Consider the following 20,587-nt stretch of genomic DNA (forward strand, 5'->3'; position numbering starts at 1 on the left):
TTCTGGGGGAAAGTTTACATTTCAGTTGGAACAAATGGCTCAGATTTCTTTTTATTTCTACCGTTGGTGTCGCCGTTTCCCGTTTCTCCAGATGTTGTTGTACGCCGGGGTCAGAGTTGGCGTGGAGGTCGGGACGTTTTACCGCCAAGTCCTGCTTTTAGAAACCCCAGAAGTGGACTAGAACTGGTCTACGGCAAGGTTTGGTGCGCGCGGCCGCCTTATGAGGCCCCCCTTCTCCGGGCTCCAGCTTGGACCCTCCCACCGCCACTTCCTGACACACCTGTACAGGTGAGGCGCGGGATTCTGCTTCCAGGTGAGTTTCTACTTCGATCCGATCCGGTCCAGCTGTTCTAAAACCAGAACCGCAGTCCGGAGTCCCGGATGGAACTGGTCTGGGTCAGAGTCGGAACCGTTGGACCTGAAGCGGATCCAGACGGACCGGCTCGTCCAGTTCTGCTTCCGTAGCCGGATTCTGGTTTCGGTCCGGACCGCATTTCCGGGTTCTGGACCGCAGTTTCTGGTTCCAGCTGAAGTCCTGCAGAACCCGGAACCGTTTCTGGAGGAGGTTCGGATGGTTTGTTTGGAACAGCTGGGACACCGTTTCCATGACAACAGCAAAGCCACTGGGCTACAGAAACCTGCAGGTCCCGGTTCGGTCCAGAGTCCGGACCTCAGCCTAAAGTGTTTCAGAGATAAGATCTGCTCACCTGCCAAGGAGCCTGATCCACCACCTGGATCGGTCCTAAACCAGGACCCGAAGTGGGCCTAAACCAGGACCCGAAGTGGGCCTAAACCAGGACCTGGATCGGTCCTAAACCAGGACCCGAAGTGGGCCTAAACCAGGACCTGGATCGGTCCTAAACCAGGACCCGAAGTGGGCCTAAACCAGGACCCGAAGTGGGTTAAAAACCAGGACCTGAAGCGGGTCTAAACCAGGACCTGAAGCGGGTCTAAACCAGGACCTGAAGCGGGTCTAAACCAGGACCTGAAGTGGATCTAAACCAGGACCTGAAGTGGATCTAAACCAGGACCTGAAGCGGGTCTAAACCAGGACCTGAAGTGGATCTAAACCAGGACCTGGATCGGTCCTAAACCAGGACCCGAAGTGGGCCTAAACCAGGACCTGGATCGGTCCTAAACCAGGACCCGAAGTGGGCCTAAACCAGGACCCGAAGTGGGTTAAAAACCAGGACCTGAAGCGGGTCTAAACCAGGACCTGAAGCGGGTCTAAACCAGGACCTGAAGCGGGTCTAAACCAGGACCTGAAGTGGATCTAAACCAGGACCTGAAGCGGGTCTAAACCAGGACCTGAAGCGGGTCTAAACCAGGACCTGAAGCGGGTCTAAACCAGGACCTGAAGCGGGTCTAAACCAGGACCTGAAGTGGATCTAAACCAGGACCTGAAGCGAAGCGGGTCTAAACCAGGACCTGAAGTGGATCTAAACCAGGACCTGAAGCGGGTCTAAACCAGGACCTGAAGTGGATCTAAACCAGGACCTGAAGCGGGGCTTTTGTTTAATGTTGATCTTTTCTTCTTCTGGACCAAATGTTGAGACGCCGAGGTCACATGACCCAAAGTCACATGACAACACCACCTCCAGTCTGCTGAAGCTTCTATCTGTCCTGATGTTCAGGTTCCTGCAGATATTCGGACTCCTAAACTCACAGGACTGGACCTGGTTTTAGGATCCGGTCTGGTTTCAGGATGGCAAACTCCATGAGGACTCAGCTGGTGAGCGCCATCCATCTGCAGGAGGTGGAACTGCAAGACAAACCTGCAGAGAACCAGCAGAGCAGCCAGAACAACAACGGTGAGTTTAATGATCAGCGATCAATCACCGTGTCGATGATGTGGAGTCAGCTGGAGACTGTCGGAGCTCCAGGTTCTCCTGCTTGGTCTTTGAGAACCGAAGAAATATGTTGGTATGGTTCTCATGGTTTATCTGCTCCAGAGTATCGGTTGATTTTCTCTAGGTTCTACTCACTGCAGGTTCCTCTACAGGTTCTACTCACTGCAGGTTCCTCTACAGGTTCTACTCACTGCAGGTTCCTCTACAGGTTCTACTCACTGCAGGTTCCTCTACAGGTTCTACTCACTGCAGGTTCCTCTACAGGTTCTACTCACTGCAGGTTCCTCTACAGGTTCTACTCACTGCAGGTTCCTCTACAGGTTCTACTCACTGCAGGTTCCTCTACAGGTTCTACTCACTGCAGGTTCCTCTACAGGTTCTACTGCAGGTTCCTCTACAGGTTCTACTCACTGCAGGTTCCTCTACAGGTTCTACTCACTGCAGGTTCCTCTTCAGGTTCTACTCACTGCAGGTTCCTCTACAGGTTCTACTCACTGCAGGTTCCTCTACAGGTTCTACTCACTGCAGGTTCCTCTACAGGTTCTACTCACTGCAGGTTCCTCTACAGGTTCTACTCACTGCAGGTTCCTCTACAGGTTCTACTCACTGCAGGTTCCTCTACAGGTTCTACTCACTGCAGGTTCCTCTACAGGTTCTACTCACTGCAGGTTCCTCTACAGGTTCTACTCACTGCAGGTTCCTCTACAGGTTCTACTCACTGCAGGTTCCTCTACAGGTTCTACTCACTGCAGGTTCCTCTACAGGTTCTACTGCAGGTTCCTCTACAGGTTCTACTCACTGCAGGTTCCTCTACAGGTTCTACTCACTGCAGGTTCCTCTACAGGTTCTACTCACTGCAGGTTCCTCTACAGGTTCTACTCACTGCAGGTTCCTCTACAGGTTCTACTGCAGGTTCCTCTACAGGTTCTACTCACTGCAGGTTCCTCTACAGGTTCTACTCACTGCAGGTTCCTCTTCAGGTTCTACTCACTGCAGGTTCCTCTACAGGTTCTACTCACTGCAGGTTCCTCTTCAGGTTCTACTCACTGCAGGTTCCTCTACAGGTTCTACTCACTGCAGGTTCCTCTTCAGGTTCTACTCACTGCAGGTTCCTCTACAGGTTCTACTCACTGCAGGTTCCTCTACAGGTTCTACTCACTGCAGGTTCCTCTACAGGTTCTACTCACTGCAGGTTCCTCTTCAGGTTCTACTCACTGCAGGTTCCTCTACAGGTTCTACTCACTGCAGGTTCCTCTACAGGTTCTACTCACTGCAGGTTCCTCTTCAGGTTCTACTCACTGCAGGTTCCTCTACAGGTTCTACTCACTGCAGGTTCCTCTACAGGTTCTACTCACTGCAGGTTCCTCTACAGGTTCTACTCACTGCAGGTTCCTCTACAGGTTCTACTCACTGCAGGTTCCTCTTCAGGTTCTACTCACTGCAGGTTCCTCTACAGGTTCTACTCACTGCAGGTTCCTCTACAGGTTCTACTCACTGCAGGTTCCTCTACAGGTTCTACTCACTGCAGGTTCCTCTACAGGTTCTACTGCAGGTTCCTCTACAGGTTCTACTCACTGCAGGTTCCTCTACAGGTTCTACTGCAGGTTCCTCTACAGGTTCTACTCACTGCAGGTTCCTCTACAGGTTCTACTCACTGCAGGTTCCTCTACAGGTTCTACTCACTGCAGGTTCCTCTACAGGTTCTACTGCAGGTTCCTCTACAGGTTCTACTCACTGCAGGTTCCTCTTGAGGTTCTACTCACTGCAGGTTCCTCTACAGGTTCTACTCACTGCAGGTTCCTCTACAGGTTCTACTGCAGGTTCCTCTTCAGGTTCTACTGCAGGTTCCTCTTCAGGTTCTACTCACTGCAGGTTCCTCTTCAGGTTCTACTCACTGCAGGTTCCTCTTCAGGTTCTACTCACTGCAGGTTCCTCTTCAGGTTCTACTCACTGCAGGTTCCTCTACAGGTTCTGCTGCAGGTTCCTCTACAGGTTCTAGTCACTGCAGGTTCCTCTACAGGTTCTAGTCACTGCAGGTTCCTCTACAGGTTCTACTCACTGCAGGTTCCTCTACAGGTTCTACTCACTGCAGGTTCCTCTACAGGTTCTACTGCAGGTTCCTCTACAGGTTCTACTCACTGCAGGTTCCTCTTCAGGTTCTACTCACTGCAGGTTCCTCTACAGGTTCTGCTGCAGGTTCCTCTACAGGTTCTGCTGCAGGTTCCTCTACAGGTTCTACTCACTGCAGGTTCCTCTACAGGTTCTACTGCAGGTTCCTCTACAGGTTCTACTCACTGCAGGTTCCTCTACAGGTTCTGCTGCAGGTTCCTCTACAGGTTCTACTCACTGCAGGTTCCTCTACAGGTTCTGCTGCAGGTTCCTCTACAGGTTCTACTCACTGCAGGTTCCTCTACAGGTTCTACTCACTGCAGGTTCCTCTACAGGTTCTGCTGCAGGTTCCTCTACAGGTTCTACTGCAGGTTCCTCTACAGGTTCTACTCACTGCAGGTTCCTCTTCAGGTTCTACTCACTGCAGGTTCCTCTACAGGTTCTGCTGCAGGTTCCTCTACAGGTTCTACTCACTGCAGGTTCCTCTACAGGTTCTACTGCAGGTTCCTCTACAGGTTCTACTCACTGCAGGTTCCTCTACAGGTTCTGCTGCAGGTTCCTCTACAGGTTCTAGTCACTGCAGGTTCCTCTACAGGTTCTACTCACTGCAGGTTCCTCTTCAGGTTCTACTCACTGCAGGTTCCTCTACAGGTTCTGCTGCAGGTTCCTCTACAGGTTCTACTCACTGCAGGTTCCTCTACAGGTTCTACTGCAGGTTCCTCTTCAGGTTCTACTCACTGCAGGTTCCTCTACAGGTTCTACTGCAGGTTCCTTTCATCAAGAGAAAGATGAAATTCCAGATGAATTTTAAAAGTCTAATTGGAGCTGGAATGAAGGACCTTCTGAACCTCTCAGTCCTGCATGGAAGAGATCAGTCTCTCCCTGCAGCTGCTCCTCTGTCCTGCCAGGGTGTTGTGTTCTGAAAATGATGATGATGATGGTCCTGTGATGGACTGGCAACGTTTCCACGTGTACCCGCCTCTCACCCAATGACTGCTAGAATAGATTCCAGCTGCGCTGTGACTCAGAAAATGGATGGAATGTTGATGATGATAGTTATGATGAAGATGATCATGATGATGATGACGACAGTGATGATGAAGACGATGGATCTGTCTCCAGCAGCAGAGGAGAAGTATACAGTGGAGGACGCCGTGGAAACCATCGGCTTCGGTCGCTTCCACATCCTGCTGTTCTTCATCATGGGCAGCACTAACGTGAGTCGCGTTCCCTTCTGCATGCTGTTGCCATGGCAACAGATCAGCTGACCCATGTCGTTTTTGTGTGTAGATCGTGGAGGCCATGGAGATCATGCTGCTGGCGGTGGTTTCTCCAGAGATTCGATGTGAGTGGCGTCTGGACGACTGGCAGGTGGCACTTGTCTCCACGGTGAGGACCTTGTTTGGACCGAACCAGATCAGAACTGGGTCCAGTAGAACTGACCGGTGTGTCTCATTCAGATGGTGTTTCTCGGTTTCATGGTCTGCGGTGTTCTGAGCGGATACATCGCTGATCGATACGGGCGCTGGAAGGTAAGATGCACCTGTTAGCTCCCTCCTGATTGGCTGTCGTCCTGTCTGCGTGTCCTCCCTCCTGATTGGCTGTCACCATGTCTGCGTGTCCTCCCTCCTGATTGGCTGTCGTCCTGTCTGCGTGTCCTCCCTCCTGATTGGCTGTCATCCTGTCTGCGTGTCCTCCCTCCTGATTGGCTGTCACCATGTCTGCGTGTCCTCCCTCCTGATTGGCTGTCATCCTGTCTGCGTGTCCTCCCTCCTGATTGGCTGTCACCATGTCTGCGTGTCCTCCCTCCTGATTGGCTGTCATCCTGTCTGCGTGTCCTCCCTCCTGATTGGCTGTCATCCTGTCTGCGTGTCCTCCCTCCTGATTGGCTGTCATCCTGTCTGCGTGTCCTCCCTCCTGATTGGCTGTCGTTGCTGTTACCAGGTGGTGTTCGGAGGCTTTGTGTGGAGCTCTTACTTCTCTCTGCTGACGTCCTTTGCACCGTCATACGGTTGGTTCATCTTCCTGCGCAGCATGGTGGGCTGCGGCGTTGCAGGCGTGTCACAGGGGTCAGTTGTTACATCACTCTGAATATTGCATTCTGATTGGCTTATAACTGTTCAGGTGACTCAGGTGTGTGTCTGTTCAGGTTTGTGTTAAAGACGGAGTTCATCCCGGCGAAGCATCGAGCCTTCCTGCTGCCTCTGGCCACAGTAAGTCACCTGCATGATGTCATCGCCTCCCAGCTGTCGCTGTGCGATGATGTCATCGCCTCCCAGCTGTCACTGTGCGATGATGTCATCGCCTCCCAGCTGTCTCTGTGCGATGATGTCATCGCCTCCCAGCTGTCGCTGTGCGATGATGTCATCGCCTCCCAGCTGTCTCTGTGCGATGATGTCATCGCCTCCCAGCTGTCTCTGTGCGATGATGTCATCGCCTCCCAGCTGTCTCTGTGCGATGATGTCATCGCCTCCCAGCTGTCTCTGTGCGATGATGTCATCGCCTCCCAGCTGTCGCTGTGCGATGATGTCATCGCCTCCCAGCTGTCGCTGTGCGATGATGTCATCGCCTCCCAGCTGTTTCTGTGCGATGATGTCATCGCCTCCCAGCTGTCGCTGTGCGATGATGTCATCACCTCCCAGCATGCTATCTGTCTGCCTCAGATCTTTTGGATGGTGGGCTCCATGCTGATCATCATTCTGGGAATGCTGGTGGTTCCCAGTCTGGGATGGAGGTGGATGATCCGATTTTCTGTCACCCCCAGTGTCATCCTCATCTTCCTATTCAAGGTGCACATCATCCCCACCCGTCAATACCTGTTCACCTCCCCTTTCCACCTCACCTGCCCCACCTTACCTGCCGGTTTTGGGCTGGTCTTCCCCACAGCAGCAATATTTGCAGGTGGACCGGGCGGTCGGCATGTGTCCTGATGTGGTTTCTGCTCTGTGTGTTGATTAGTTTATCCCAGAATCGGCTCGTTATCAGGTGTCAGCAGGAAAGGTGGAGGCGGCGGTGAAGACACTTCAGTGGATTGCCACCATGAATGGCGCTTCACTTCCTCCAGGACGGCTGGTGGAGCCGCCGGTGGTGTGTTCACTGACTCTTTATAAAAAGTGTTTTCATCATGATGCTGACGGAGATAAGTTAAACTAAACTAGCAGGTGGGGCAGAAAGGATGTTTTTGTTTTGGCGTTTAAGTGAACTGAAGGAAAGTTCTGGTTCTGAACAATGGGAAAGCATCATAAAGAAGTTGTGACGATGATAAATAATGTTTCTGTAAACGTTCCTTAATGTTAGAGAGAACGAGGAAGCTGGAGAATTCTTCTCAGTTCTTCCTTCAGGAGGACGTCAGTACTGCTCTGGTACTCCTGGTAAGACTGCTTTATTACTAAACAGTAGATATGAACCACTTTGGACCAGTCTAAACCAGTGTAAACCGGTCTGGACCAGTCTAAACCAGTTTATACTGGTCTGGACCATTTTGAACCAGTTTAAACCAGTCTGAACCAATTTAAACTGGTCTGGACAAGTCTGAATCAGTCTCTACCAGTTTGAACCAGTTTAAACCAGTCTAGGCCAGTCTGAACAAGTGTAAACCGGTCTGGACCAGTCTAAACCAGTTAAAACTGGTCTAGACCATTCTGAACTAGTTTAACCATTCCTGGCCAATCTTAAACAGTTTAAACTGGTGTGGACCAGTCTGAACCAGTTTAAAGTAGTCTGGACCAGTCTGAACCGGTCTAGACGTTCTTAACTAGTTTAACCATTCTGGGCCAATATTAAACAGTATAAACTGGTGTGGACCAGTCTGAACCAGTTTAAACCAGTCTGGACCAGTCTGAACCAGTTTAAACTGAACTTGGCATGTCTGAACCAATTTAAACTGGTCTGGACCAGTCTGAACCAGTTTAAACCGATCTGGACCAGTCTGAACCAGTTTAAACCAGTCTGGACCAGTCTGAACCAGTTTAAACTGAACTTGGCATGTCTGAACCAATTTAAACTGGTCTGGACCAGTCTGAACCAGTTTAAACCGATCTGGACCAGTCTGAACCAGTTTAAACCAGTCTGGACCAGTCTGAACCAGTTTAAACCGATCTGGACCAGTCTGAACCAGTTTAAACCGATCTGGACCAGTCTGAACCAGTTTAAACCAGTCTGGACCAGTCTGAACCAGTTTAAACCGATCTGGACCAGTCTGAACCAGTTTAAACCAGTCTGGACCAGTCTGAACCAGTTTAAACCAGTCTGGACCAGTCTGAACCAGTTTAAACCAGTCTGGACCAGTCTGAACCAGTTTAAACTGAAGTTGACATGTCTGAACCAATTTAAACTGGTCTGGGTCAGTCTGAACAAGTTTAAACCAGTCTGGACAAGTCTGAACCAGTCTGGACACACTGAACCAGTTTAAACCAGTCTTGACCAGTCTGAACCAGTTTAAACTGGTCTGAACCAGTCTGAACCAGTTTAAACCGATCTGGACCAGTCTAAACCAGTTTAAACCAGTCTGGACCAGTCTGAACCAGTTTAAACCGATCTGGACCAGTCTGAACCAGTTTAAACCAATCTAGACCAGTCTGAACCAGTTTAAACTGACGTTGACATGTCTGAACCAATTTAAACTGGTCTGGGTCAGTCTGAACAAGTTTAAACCAGTCTGGACAAGTCTGAACCAGTCTGGACACACTGAACCAGTTTAAACCAGTCTGGACCAGTCTGAACCAGTTTAAACTGAACTTGGCATGTCTGAACCAATTTAAACTGGTCTGGACCAGTCTGAACCAGTTTAAACCGATCTGGACCAGTCTGAACCAGTTTAAACCAGTCTGGACCAGTCTGAACCAGTTTAAACCGATCTGGACCAGTCTGAACCAGTTTAAACCGATCTGGACCAGTCTGAACCAGTTTAAACCAGTCTGGACCAGTCTGAACCAGTTTAAACCGATCTGGACCAGTCTGAACCAGTTTAAACCAGTCTGGACCAGTCTGAACCAGTTTAAACCAGTCTGGACCAGTCTGAACCAGTTTAAACCAGTCTGGACCAGTCTGAACCAGTTTAAACTGAAGTTGACATGTCTGAACCAATTTAAACTGGTCTGGGTCAGTCTGAACAAGTTTAAACCAGTCTGGACAAGTCTGAACCAGTCTGGACACACTGAACCAGTTTAAACCAGTCTTGACCAGTCTGAACCAGTTTAAACTGGTCTGAACCAGTCTGAACCAGTTTAAACCGATCTGGACCAGTCTAAACCAGTTTAAACCGGTCTGGACCAGTCTGAACCAGTTTAAACCGATCTGGACCAGTCTGAACCAGTTTAAACCAATCTAGACCAGTCTGAACCAGTTTAAACTGACGTTGACATGTCTGAACCAATTTAAACTGGTCTGGGTCAGTCTGAACAAGTTTAAACCAGTCTGGACAAGTCTGAACCAGTCTGGACACACTGAACCAGTTTAAACCAGTCTTGACCAGTCTGAACCAGTTTAAACTGGTCTGAACCAGTCTGAACCAGTTTAAACAGGTCTGGAAAAATCTGAACCAGTCTGGACCAGTCTAAATCAGTTTAAACCGGTCTGGACCAGTCTGAGCCAGTTTAAACTGGTGTCTCCTCTTTAGTCCTCTTGTCCACAAACAATGGTTTCTGATTCACTCAGAACCGGGTTTTGGTTTTTAGGTTTGTGGCGTCCTTCTCCTACTACGGGTCGGTGCTGAGCAGCTCGGAGCTGTTGGAGAAGAACCTGCTGTGTGTGACCAACCCGGACCGAGATCACCAGGTCCAGCACCGCCACCAGGACGGGCGGTGTTACTGCATTCCCTTCGCAAGCGGGGACTACCACACGTTGCTCATCAGCTGTCTGGGGGAGGTCGCACGTAAGTCAGGCCCGGTTCTGGTTCTTCTGCAGTCTGGGGGAGGTTGCACGTAAGTCAGGCCCGGTTCTGGTTCAGTGTCAGACCCAGTTCTGGTACCTCTGCCATCTGGGGTTGTACGTAACTCGGTCCAGACCCAGGACTGAAAAAATAAATGAACAGACACGATCCCAACCCAAGCAGAACCGATTAAAAACCAACAACCAAGTGGTCTTTGTCCAGTCCAGATCTGACCCGATCCAGATCCACTGTCTTCCCAGTGGTCCCAGTAAACATTGCTCTGCTTCTGGTCTAACCTCCTCTGTCCTGTCTTCCCAGTGGTCCCAGTAAACATTGCTCTGCTCAACGTGTTTGGACGGAAGACAAGTTTGACGGTCCTCCAGCTGCTGACGGCCATTTTCTTCATGCTAGTCAACATCTGCACCACCATGTAAGAACCGCAGAGACCACGCTAACCAGATCCTCCAGATCTTCCAGATCTTCCCAGTCCTCCAGGTTAACCGGGTCTTCCAGGTCCTCCAGGTCTCCCAGATCTTCCAGATCTTCCTGGTTCTCCAGGTTAACCAGATTCTCCAGGTTAACAGGTCTTCCAGGTTAACCGGGTCTTCCAGGTCCTCCAGGTCCTCCAGGTTCTGCAGGTTCTCCAGGTTCACCAGGTCTTCTGTGTCCAGGTTTGGGTTCACCGTCCTGCTGTTCTTGCTCCGGTCTCTGGTCTCCATGAACTTCAACGTGGTTTACATTTATACAGCTGAAGTAGGTCCAGTTTCCAGACTGACTGGTTTTAGGGTTCTGCTGGTTCCGGTTGGATGGGGTGTCAGATGAGCTGTTTGTCTCTCAGGTGTACCCGACGGTGGCCCGCTCTCTGGGGATGGGTTTCTGTACGTCTTTCAGTCGGATCGGAGGAATGATCGCTCCCTTCATCGCTCAGGTGCGTTCACTGACCTGCTGTGTTTGCAGGAATGTTTTTACTGCGGCGGTCCCTCAATGTCGCGTGTGTCCTTCAGGTGCTGATGTCTCAGTCGGTCATTATGGCTCTAACTCCTTTCGCTGTGGCCTGTGCAGTCTGTGCTGCAGGAAACTTCCTGTTGCCCATAGAAACCCGAGGACGAGCCCTGCTGGTGAGAAACGGGTGGACATTGTTCGGTGGGTGGTGTTTAGACGGGTGGACGTTGTTAGGTGGGTGGTGTTTAGACGGGTGGACGTTGTTAGGTGGGTGGTGTTTAGACGGGTGGACGTTGTTAGGTGGGTGGTGTTTAGACGGGTGGATGTCATGTTTATGCAAATCTTTCTCTGTTTCCTAGCAACACTCATAAGGACAACATCTCTGAGCAATTTTTTTTCGGTTTTTGTCTGTAAATGGGAGCATTTTTTGGACTTTGGTAGAACCAGATTCTTACCTGAACCTCGGTGGAACCAGATCTTTACCAGAACCTCAATGGAACTATACCCTTGCCAGAACCTTGGTGGAACTATACCCTTGCCAGAACCTTGGTGGAACTATACCCTTGCCAGAACCTTGGTGGAACTATACCCTTGCCAGGACCTTGGTGGAACTATACCCTTGCCAGAACCTTGGTGGAACTATACCCTTGCCAGAACCTTGGTGGAACTATACCCTTGCCAGAACCTTGGTGGAACTAGATCCTTACCAGAACCTTGGTGGAACTAGATCCTTACCAGAACCTTGGTGGAACTAGATCCTTACCAGAACCTTGGTGGAACTATATCCTTACCAGAACCTTGGTGGAACTAGATCCTTACCAGAACCTTGGTGGAACTAGATCCTTACCAGAACCTTGGTGGAACTATACCCTTGCCAGAACCTTGGTGGAACTATACCCTTGCCAGAACCTTGGTGGAACTATACCCTTGCCAGAACCTTGGTGGAACTAGATCCTTACCAGAACCTTGGTGGAACTAGATCCTTACCAGAACCTTGGTGGAACTATACCCTTGCCAGAACCTTGGTGGAACTAGATCCTTACCAGAACCTTGGTGGAACTAGATCCTTACCAGAACCTTGGTGGAACTAGATCCTTACCAGAACCTTGGTGGAACTATATCCTTGCCAGAACCTTGGTGGAACTATACCCTTGCCAGAACCTTGGTGGAACTATACCCTTACCAGAACCTTGGTGGAACTATATCCTTACCAGAACCTTGGTGGAACTATATCCTTGCCAGAACCTTGGTGGAACTATACCCTTGCCAGAACCTTGGTGGAACTATACCCTTGCCAGAACCTTGGTGGAACTAGATCCTTACCAGAACCTCGGTTGAACCAGATCTTGACCAGAACCCTGAGGTTCAGATTGCTGCTTGACAAAATGATTTCATGTGAATTTCTTGTCTTAATTGGTTTTCCAGGCTTTTCTAGGTTGTATGTTCCAGTTTTCAGGTGAATAAAGGTGGTGGAAGAGGATCTTGTCAAGCAGAACTCATGTTTTAGTAAGTAAGTAAGTAAAGTTTATTTATAAAGCGCTTTTTACAGATAAAAATCACAAAGTGCTGTACATAAAAATGGGTACAATAACACAATCAACAACAAAAAAAAAAGAAAAAAAAGAAAAAAGAAACAGAATTAAAATCATCCAAAAATCAACCAAAAGCTCTTCTAAACAGTAGAGTCTTTCGCTGCATTTTAAAAAAGTGCACAGAGTCAAGCAGACGAAGGGACAGAGGCAGCTCATTCCAGACTCTGGGAGCAACAGACTGGAAAGACAGGTCACCACCAGTTTTAAAACCAGTTTTTGGAACCTTCAGGAGGTTCTGGCCAGAAGACCGAAGAGAGCGTCCAGAGGAGTATGGACAAAGTAAGTCGGTGATATACTGAGGGGCCTGACCATGTAACGCCCCAAAGGTCAACACTAAAGTTTTGAAATCTATGTGAAATTTAACAGGAAGCCAATGAAGACGTGACAAAACAGGGGTGATGTGGGCTGTTCTGGCTGCACCTGTCAAAAGTCTGGCAGCAGAGTTCTGCACAATTTGAAGCTTATTTAGAGTCGTCTTATTTAAGTCAGTGAAAACAGAGTTACAGTAATCAATGCGACTCGAGATGAAAGCATGGATGATCATTTCAAGATCTGATTTTGACAACAACCTCCTTACTTTAGAGATGTTTCTTAGATGATAGAAACTGTTTTTGGTCAGTTGTCGGGTGTGACTCTCCAAAGACATGGCCTGATCAAACACAACCCCAAGGTTTCTGAGACTGGTTTTCACAGACGAGCCCAGAGCACCAAGATAGTTTTTGATCATAGGTATCTTTTTATCAGGGGCAATGATCAGAGTTTCTGTTTTGTTAGGATTTATCTGAAGGTAATTTGAGGAGAGCCAGTTTTTAATGCAGGACACACATTCTAACAACATAGATAAAAAATAAAACTGAATCATTGAAGGAACAGTACAACTGAATATCATCAGCGTAAAAGTGATAAGATACATTTTCAAAACCACAAATAAGTCGGCCAAGAGGCAATAAGTACAATAGAAACAAAACAGGTCCCAGGACAGAACCTTGGGCCACTCCACACGACAGTTTAGACACATGAGACATTATATTGTTTACCGCAACATTAAAGGTTCTACCTTTTATGTATGAGGAGAACCACTGAAGAACAGTCCCAGAAAAACCCATCTCTGATTTAAGTCGATCAATCAATAAGTCATGGTCTACTGTGTCAAAGGCAGACGTTAAATCTAGTAAAACCAAAACTGTGTAGCGACCAGAGTCAGCGGCCATCATCACATCATTTGAAACTCTCAATAAGGCAGTTTCAGTGGAGTGCTTTTTGCCGAAACCTGACTGAAATTTGTCGTAAAAATAATTTTCTTCCAAAAATGTAGTTAGCTGTTCAGCCACTACTTTCTCTAAGATCTTAGAAAGGAAAGGAAGTTTTGATTTGGGCCTATAATATCTTGGTTCCGCAGGATCTAGATTTGTTTTTTAAGGATGGGATTTACCACTGCATGTTTGAAGTTTTACTAAATCAACCTAATTTATTAGTTAATAAAAGATTAAAATTTACTTTAAACCAAGAAATTAAAATGTGAAGTTTCACGTCAGGAGACTTGATAGATTGTGTGGAACATAGAACTTAGCAACATAAAGCAATGTGGAACATAGAATTCTGCCCATAGAACACCATAAAAATCTAAGTGCTCTTGTAAACCGCTTTGTCATATTAGAGATGTTTCACATCCAAGCCTCTCAATCAGAGTTGCTTTCTGCTTATTCTTCATCCATCCATCCATCCATCTTCTGCCGCTTATCCGGGGTCGGGTCGCGGGGGCAGCAGCCTAAGCAGGGAAGCCCAGACTTCCCTCTCCCCAGCCACATCTGCCAACTCTGCGGGGGGGGATCCCGAGGCGTTCCCAGGCCAGCCGAGAGATATAATCCCTCCAGCGTGTCCTGGGTCTTCCCCGGGGTCTCCTCCCAGAGGGACGTGCCTGGAACACCTCACCAGGGAGGTCCAGGAGGCATCCTGACCAGATGCCCGAGCCACCTCAACTGGTTCCTCTCAATGCGGAGGAGCAGCGGCTCTACTCTGATCTCCTCCCGGATGACCGAGCTCCTCACCCTATCTCTAAGGGAGAGCCCGGCCACCCTGCGGAGGAAACTCATTTCAGCCGCCTGTATACGAGATCTCCTTCTTTCGGTCACGACCCACAGCTCATGACCATAGGTGAGGGTAGGAACGTAGATCGGCTGGTAAATCGAGAGCTTCGCCTTCTGGCTCAGCTCCTTCTTCACCATGACAGACCGGCGCAGAGTCCGCATTACTGCAGACGCCGCACCGATCCGTCTGTCCATCTCACGCTCCATCCTTCCCTCACTCGTAAACTACACTCCGAGATATTTAAACTCCTCCACTTGAGGCAGGACCTGACCCCCGACCCGGAGAGGGCAATCCACCCTATTCCGGCTGAGGACCATGGTCTCAGATTTGGAGGTGCTGATTCTCATCCCAGCCGCTTCACACTCGGCCGCGAATCAATCAAGTGAGAGCTGGAGATCACGACCAGATGAAGCCAACAGGACCACGTCATCCGCAAAAAGCAGGGACCCAATCCTGAGGCCACCAAACTGGATCCCCTCAACACCTCGGCTGCGCCTAGAAATTCTGTCCATATAAGTTATGAACAGAATCGGTGATAAAGGGCAGCCTTGGCGGAGTCCAACCCTCACCGGAAACGAATCCGACTTACTACCGGCAATGCGGACCAAGCTCTGACACCTGTCGTACAGGGACCGGACAGCCCGTACAAGGAGGTCCGGTACCCCATACTCCCGGAGTACACTCCCTCCAAGGACTCCAGAAAGGGTGGGTACTCTGAACTGCTGTTCGGTGCATAAGCACAGACAACAGTCAGGACCCGTCCCCCCACCCGGAGGCGGAGGGAAACTACCCTTTCATCCACCGGGGTAAACCCCAACGTGCAGGCACCAAGCTGGGGACTGTGTGTGTGTGTGTGTGTGTGTTATTTTGTGTGTATGTATGTTGAAAAGACTGTGGATGAGGCGTGAGTGCCCCCTTTGGGTAATGGTATGCAACTGCATTAATGAGCACATAGAGAACAGACTTTAAGGTAGACTTGTGGGCAACCAACCTTTTGAGTTGTGTGCATATTTGAGGACCTACCGCATAAATATACTCATCCACCTCAGTCAGTCCCAGAAAGCTACACCTGTAAGCCTGTGTGGAATACTGTGTTGTTATGTTATGGGTGAAAAGAAATAGTGATCCTTGCCAGAGAATTCTGTGTATTCTTACTAACACCCCGAGGCAAACGTCACAAGATAGTACAAGGTGAATATTACACTAATAATGTATGTGTATATGAATGTACAGTGACTTGCAAAAGTATTCATACTTTTTGAATTATTCCCCCTTTCTGTGTTCTTAAAAATCTGTGAAAATGTTTCATTTTATTCGTAAGAAATAGTATAAAGTAAGCAGGAAGTTAATGCTGGGTAAGGAAGTGATGGTGGGGAGGATGTTACGTAAACTACATACTTCACAACCAGCTCACTGTGGGATGGGCCGGTCAGGTCTACGTTAGATGGTCTGGTCAGGTCTACATGGGATGGGCCGGTCAGCTCTTTATGGGATGGGCCGGTCAGGTCTACGTTAGATGGTCTGGTCAGGTCTACATGGGATGGGCCGGTCAGCTCTTTATGGGATGGGCCGGTCAGGTCTACGTTAGATGGTCTGGTCAGGTCTACATGGGATGGGCCGGTCAGCTCTTTATGGGATGGGCCGGTCAGGTCTACGTTAGATGGTCTGGTCAGGTCTACATGGGATGGGCCGGTCAGCTCTTTATGGGATGGGCCGGTCAGGTCTACGTTAGATGGTCTGGTCAGGTCTACATGGGATGGGCCGGTCAGCTCTTTATGGGATGGGCCGGTCAGGTCTACGTTAGATGGTCTGGTCAGGTCTACATGGGATGGGCCGGTCAGCTCTTTATGGGATGGGCCGGTCAGGTCTACGTTAGATGGTCTGGTCAGGTCTACATGGGATGGGCCGGTCAGCTCTTTATGGGATGGGCCGGTCAGGTCTACGTTAGATGGTCTGGTCAGGTCTATGTGGGATGGGCCGGTCAGCTCTCCGTGGGATGGGCTGGTCAGGTCTAAGTTAGATGGACTGGTCAGCTCTTTGTGGGATGGGCCAGTCAGGTCTATGTGGGATGGGCCGGTCAGGTCTACGTTAGATGGGCCGGTCAGCTCTCCGTGGGATGGGCCGGTCAGGTCTCAGTTAGACGGGCCAGTCAGGTCTATGTGGGATGGGCCGGTCAGCTCTTTATGGGATGGGCCAGTCAGGTCTATGTGGGATGGGCCGGTCAGGTCTATGTGGAATGGGCCGGTCAGGTCTACGTTAGATGGACTGGTCAGCTCTCCGTGGGATGGGCCGGTCAGGTCTCAGTTAGACGGGCCAGTCAGGTCTATGTGGGATGGGCCGGTCAGGTCTACGTTAGATGGACTGGTCAGGTCTCATTGGGATGGGCCGGTCAGGTCTACGTTAGATGGTCTGGTCAGGTCTCCGTGGGATGGGCCGGTCAGGTCTCCGTGGGATGGGCCGGTCAGGTCTACGTTAGATGGTCTGGTCAGGTCTCCGTGGGATGGGCCGGTCAGGTCTCATTGGGATGGGCCGGTCAGGTCTCATTGGGATGGGCCGGTCAGGTCTACGTTAGATGGTCTGGTCAGGTCTCCGTGGGATGGGCCGGTCAGGTCTACGTTAGATGGTCTGGTCAGGTCTCCGTGGGATGGGCCGGTCAGGTCTACGTTAGATGGTCTGGTCAGGTCTACGTTAGATTGTCTGGTCAGGTCAATGTGGGATGGGCTGGTCAGGTCTCAGTTGGACGGACCGGTCAGGTCTACGTTAGATGGACTGGTCAGGTCTACGTTGGATGGGCCGGTCAGGTCTACGTTAGATGGACTGGTCAGGTCTACGTTGGATGGGCCGGTCAGGTCTACGTTGGACGGACCGGTCAGGTCTACGTTAGATGGACCGGTCAGGTCGACGTTAGATGGACTGGTCAGGTCTACGTTGGATGGGCCGGTCAGGTCTCAGTTGGACGGGCCGGTCAGGTGTACGTTAGATGGACTGGTCAGCTCTTTGTGGGATGGGCCGGTCAGGTCTACGTTGGATGGGCCGGTCAGGTCTCAGTTGGACGGGCCGGTCAGGTCTACGTTAGATGGACTGGTCAGGTCTACGTTGGATGGGCCGGTCAGGTCTCAGTTGGACGGACCGGTCAGGTCTACGTTAGATGGACTGGTCAGGTCTACGTTGGATGGGCCGGTCAGGTCTCAGTTGGACGGGCCGGTCAGGTCTACGTTAGATGGACTGGTCAGGTCTACGTTGGATGGGCCGGTCAGGTCTACGTTGGACGGACCGGTCAGGTCTACGTTGGACGGACCGGTCAGGTCTACGTTAGATGGACCGGTCAGGTCTACGTTAGATGGACTGGTCAGGTCTACGTTGGATGGGCCGGTCAGGTCTCAGTTGGACGGGCCGGTCAGGTGTACGTTAGATGGACTGGTCAGGTCTACGTTGGACGGACCGGTCAGGTCTACGTTGGACGGACCGGTCAGGTCTACGTTAGATGGACCGGTCAGGTCTACGTTAGATGGACTGGTCAGGTCTACGTTGGATGGGCCGGTCAGGTCTCAGTTGGACGGGCCGGTCAGGTGTACGTTAGATGGACTGGTCAGCTCTTTGTGGGATGGGCCGGTCAGGTCTACGTTGGATGGGCCGGTCAGGTCTCAGTTGGACGGGCCGGTCAGGTCTACGTTAGATGGACTGGTCAGCTCTTTGTGGGATGGGCCGGTCAGGCCTACGTTGGACGGACCGGTCAGGCCTACGTTGGACAGACCGGTCAGGTCTACGTTAGATGGACCGGTCAGGTCTACGTTAGATGGACTGGTCAGGTCCATGTTGGATGGGCCGGTCAGGTCTCAGTTGGACGGGCCGGTCAGGTGTACGTTAGATGGACTGGTCAGCTCTTTGTGGGATGGGCCGGTCAGGTCTCAGTTGGACGGGCCGGTCAGGTGTACGTTAGATGGACTGGTCAGCTCTTTGTGGGATGGGCCGGTCAGGTCTCAGTTGGACGGGCCGGTCAGGTGTACGTTAGATGGACTGGTCAGCTCTTTGTGGGATGGGCCGGTCAGGTCTACGTTAGATGGACTGGTCAGGTCTACGTTGGATGGGCCGGTCAGGTCTCAGTTGGACGGGCCGGTCAGGTGTACGTTAGATGGACTGGTCAGCTCTTTGTGGGATGGGCCGGTCAGGTCTCAGTTGGACGGGCCGGTCAGGTGTACGTTAGATGGACTGGTCAGCTCTTTGTGGGATGGGCCGGTCAGGTCTACGTTGGATGGGCCGGTCAGGTCTCAGTTGGACGGGCCGGTCAGGTCTACGTTGGATGGGCCGGTCAGGTCTCAGTTGGACGGGCCGGTCAGGTCTACGTTAGATGGACTGGTCAGCTCTTTGTGGGATGGGCCGGTCTGGTCTCAGTGGGATGGACTGGTCAGGTCTTAGTGGGATGGGCCGGTCTGGTCTCAGTGGGATGGACTGGTCAGGTCTTAGTGGGATGGCTTCAGGCTCTTGGGGCCTGTCCCCTGTCTGCCCAGGGCGCCCGGTACCTGGCGGGGCCAGTCCTTGACAGTCCAGGCCTGCTGGGGCCTTTTCCCCCTGACTGTGGGGGGCTCTTCCTGGGCCCCCCCACTGTCACCTCCTGGGTCGGTGCATGGATGGCTCTCGAGTGGGGCGGTTGGGGTCTGTGCTTGGGGGTTGCTGCCAACTGCCCGGGTCTCGAGACCTTCTGGCCTGCTACTTGCCTTTGTGTGGGCGGGGCCACATCGGCACGATCACTCTTCTCTGAACACGTTCCACTTTGTATGTTCTGCATGTGACACAGTCACTGTCGCCTGCAGGTTCATTTACTAAAAGCAGCTTGTTTTCTTTCTGTGTGTCTGATTTATATTTAACTTGTTAGATTCTGGTTCCTCCGACAGTTGATAGATTCATATGCCCCCTGCGGAGGACTAAGCTAAGGTGGGCTTGTATGAGTGTGTATGTATATGTGATCATACCGCCGAGTGCGTATATGTGTATATATGTGCATGTGTGTGTTATTTTTCTCTTTCTCCTAATGTCTCTCTATTTCACTTTCTCTATGAGATGTTTTCTCTTCTTTCTCTTTTGTCCTCTCCGGTCCGGTCCAGCAGTACAAACTCTGCATTACAAACAACAAAGCAAAATAAATAGAGAAATAAAATAAAAATTCAGAAAGTCAATGAGATCATTATATCTATAAAGCTCCTCCTGTCAGAGTAAATTTGCTCAGCAGAACCCAGCATCGAGACCATCATTCTGCTGCTTCAGTGCTGGAAAAGACAAAAAAAAGCGCTTGACTCCAGCAGAAGGATGGAAGTTTGGGAACCACTGCCTTAACGGGACATATAAAGAAGGAAGTGGGGACTCTTCCTCTTCCAGCTGTGTAACACAGATGGATCAGCAGCGCATCTTTTATAATCAGTAAATCATCCACATTAATCAGGCCATCCTGCCCTTAAATCAGTCTGAACTTTATTCAAACTGAACAAATGAGAAGGAAGTTAGTTTCTGCATGTAATTTCATCTCCAGAAGCTTCTGAGCACTGATCAATGGCTGCATCAGAACCTGATCAGAACGTTTAACATCCAGGACTGGACACTGTTTTCTGATGAAGATGATCTTCTGCTGCTTGACTCTCATTAAGCTCGTTAACTGAGATTACTAACAGATCAGGATCAGCTGGTGGGCGGGGCCTAATCGTTTGGCCACACCCCTGCCTTTACCACCACCGTGTTGGTGTGATTAGTGGATTATGTGAGTGGGCAGCAGGCGGTCGGCGGCTTGGAAAAGTGTGAGTACCTCCTTTTCATTTTGTTATTCCCCTATCAGGCTCGGACCTGTTCTGAGGTTCTGAGGTTCTGGCCTGTGTGTGTGCGTCCCGCTACGGCAGCTTCTCTGTAAGAGTTTTCCTTTCTGTCCACACGCTGACAGCAGGTCATGTGACCTCGTCTCAGAAGATTCAAAACCTTTTTCACTTCATTTAGTTTCCAGAAAAAAAGGAATTGAAGTAATATTTTAGTTTTTATTTTTCTGTAAAACTGAGACGTTGTCTGAAGCGTCCAGATGAACCTGTGCAGGTGAGTGTCAGCAGGGTTCAGGTTTACCAGCAGGGGCTGGACTGATCCCAGTTCAGACTGGAGGA

General features: G+C 50.4%; 1 protein-coding gene across 1 annotated transcript in view; it reads left to right on the forward strand.

The window, feature by feature from the left end:
- Positions 1-1,705: 1,705 nt before the first annotated feature.
- The window catches only part of svopl (SVOP-like), a gene marked incomplete at both ends in the record, with an annotated part of 31,447 nt that continues 12,565 nt past the window's right edge, over positions 1,706-20,587 (forward strand). Inside the window, 14 exons of the mRNA XM_079263439.1 lie at positions 1,706-1,811; positions 5,082-5,176; positions 5,250-5,348; positions 5,420-5,491; positions 5,904-6,028; positions 6,109-6,172; positions 6,623-6,748; positions 6,918-7,046; positions 7,257-7,330; positions 9,635-9,831; positions 10,147-10,258; positions 10,500-10,581; positions 10,667-10,756; positions 10,833-10,971. Of these exons, the coding sequence (XP_079119565.1) occupies positions 1,706-1,811; positions 5,082-5,176; positions 5,250-5,348; positions 5,420-5,491; positions 5,904-6,028; positions 6,109-6,172; positions 6,623-6,748; positions 6,918-7,046; positions 7,257-7,330; positions 9,635-9,831; positions 10,147-10,258; positions 10,500-10,581; positions 10,667-10,756; positions 10,833-10,971 (1,510 nt within the window). The remainder of the gene's footprint in view (positions 1,812-5,081; positions 5,177-5,249; positions 5,349-5,419; positions 5,492-5,903; positions 6,029-6,108; positions 6,173-6,622; positions 6,749-6,917; positions 7,047-7,256; positions 7,331-9,634; positions 9,832-10,146; positions 10,259-10,499; positions 10,582-10,666; positions 10,757-10,832; positions 10,972-20,587) is intronic.

This window comes from Telmatherina bonti (genome assembly GCF_933228915.1).
Source record: "Telmatherina bonti genome assembly, chromosome: 23".
Lineage (NCBI taxonomy): Eukaryota > Metazoa > Chordata > Actinopteri > Atheriniformes > Telmatherinidae > Telmatherina > Telmatherina bonti.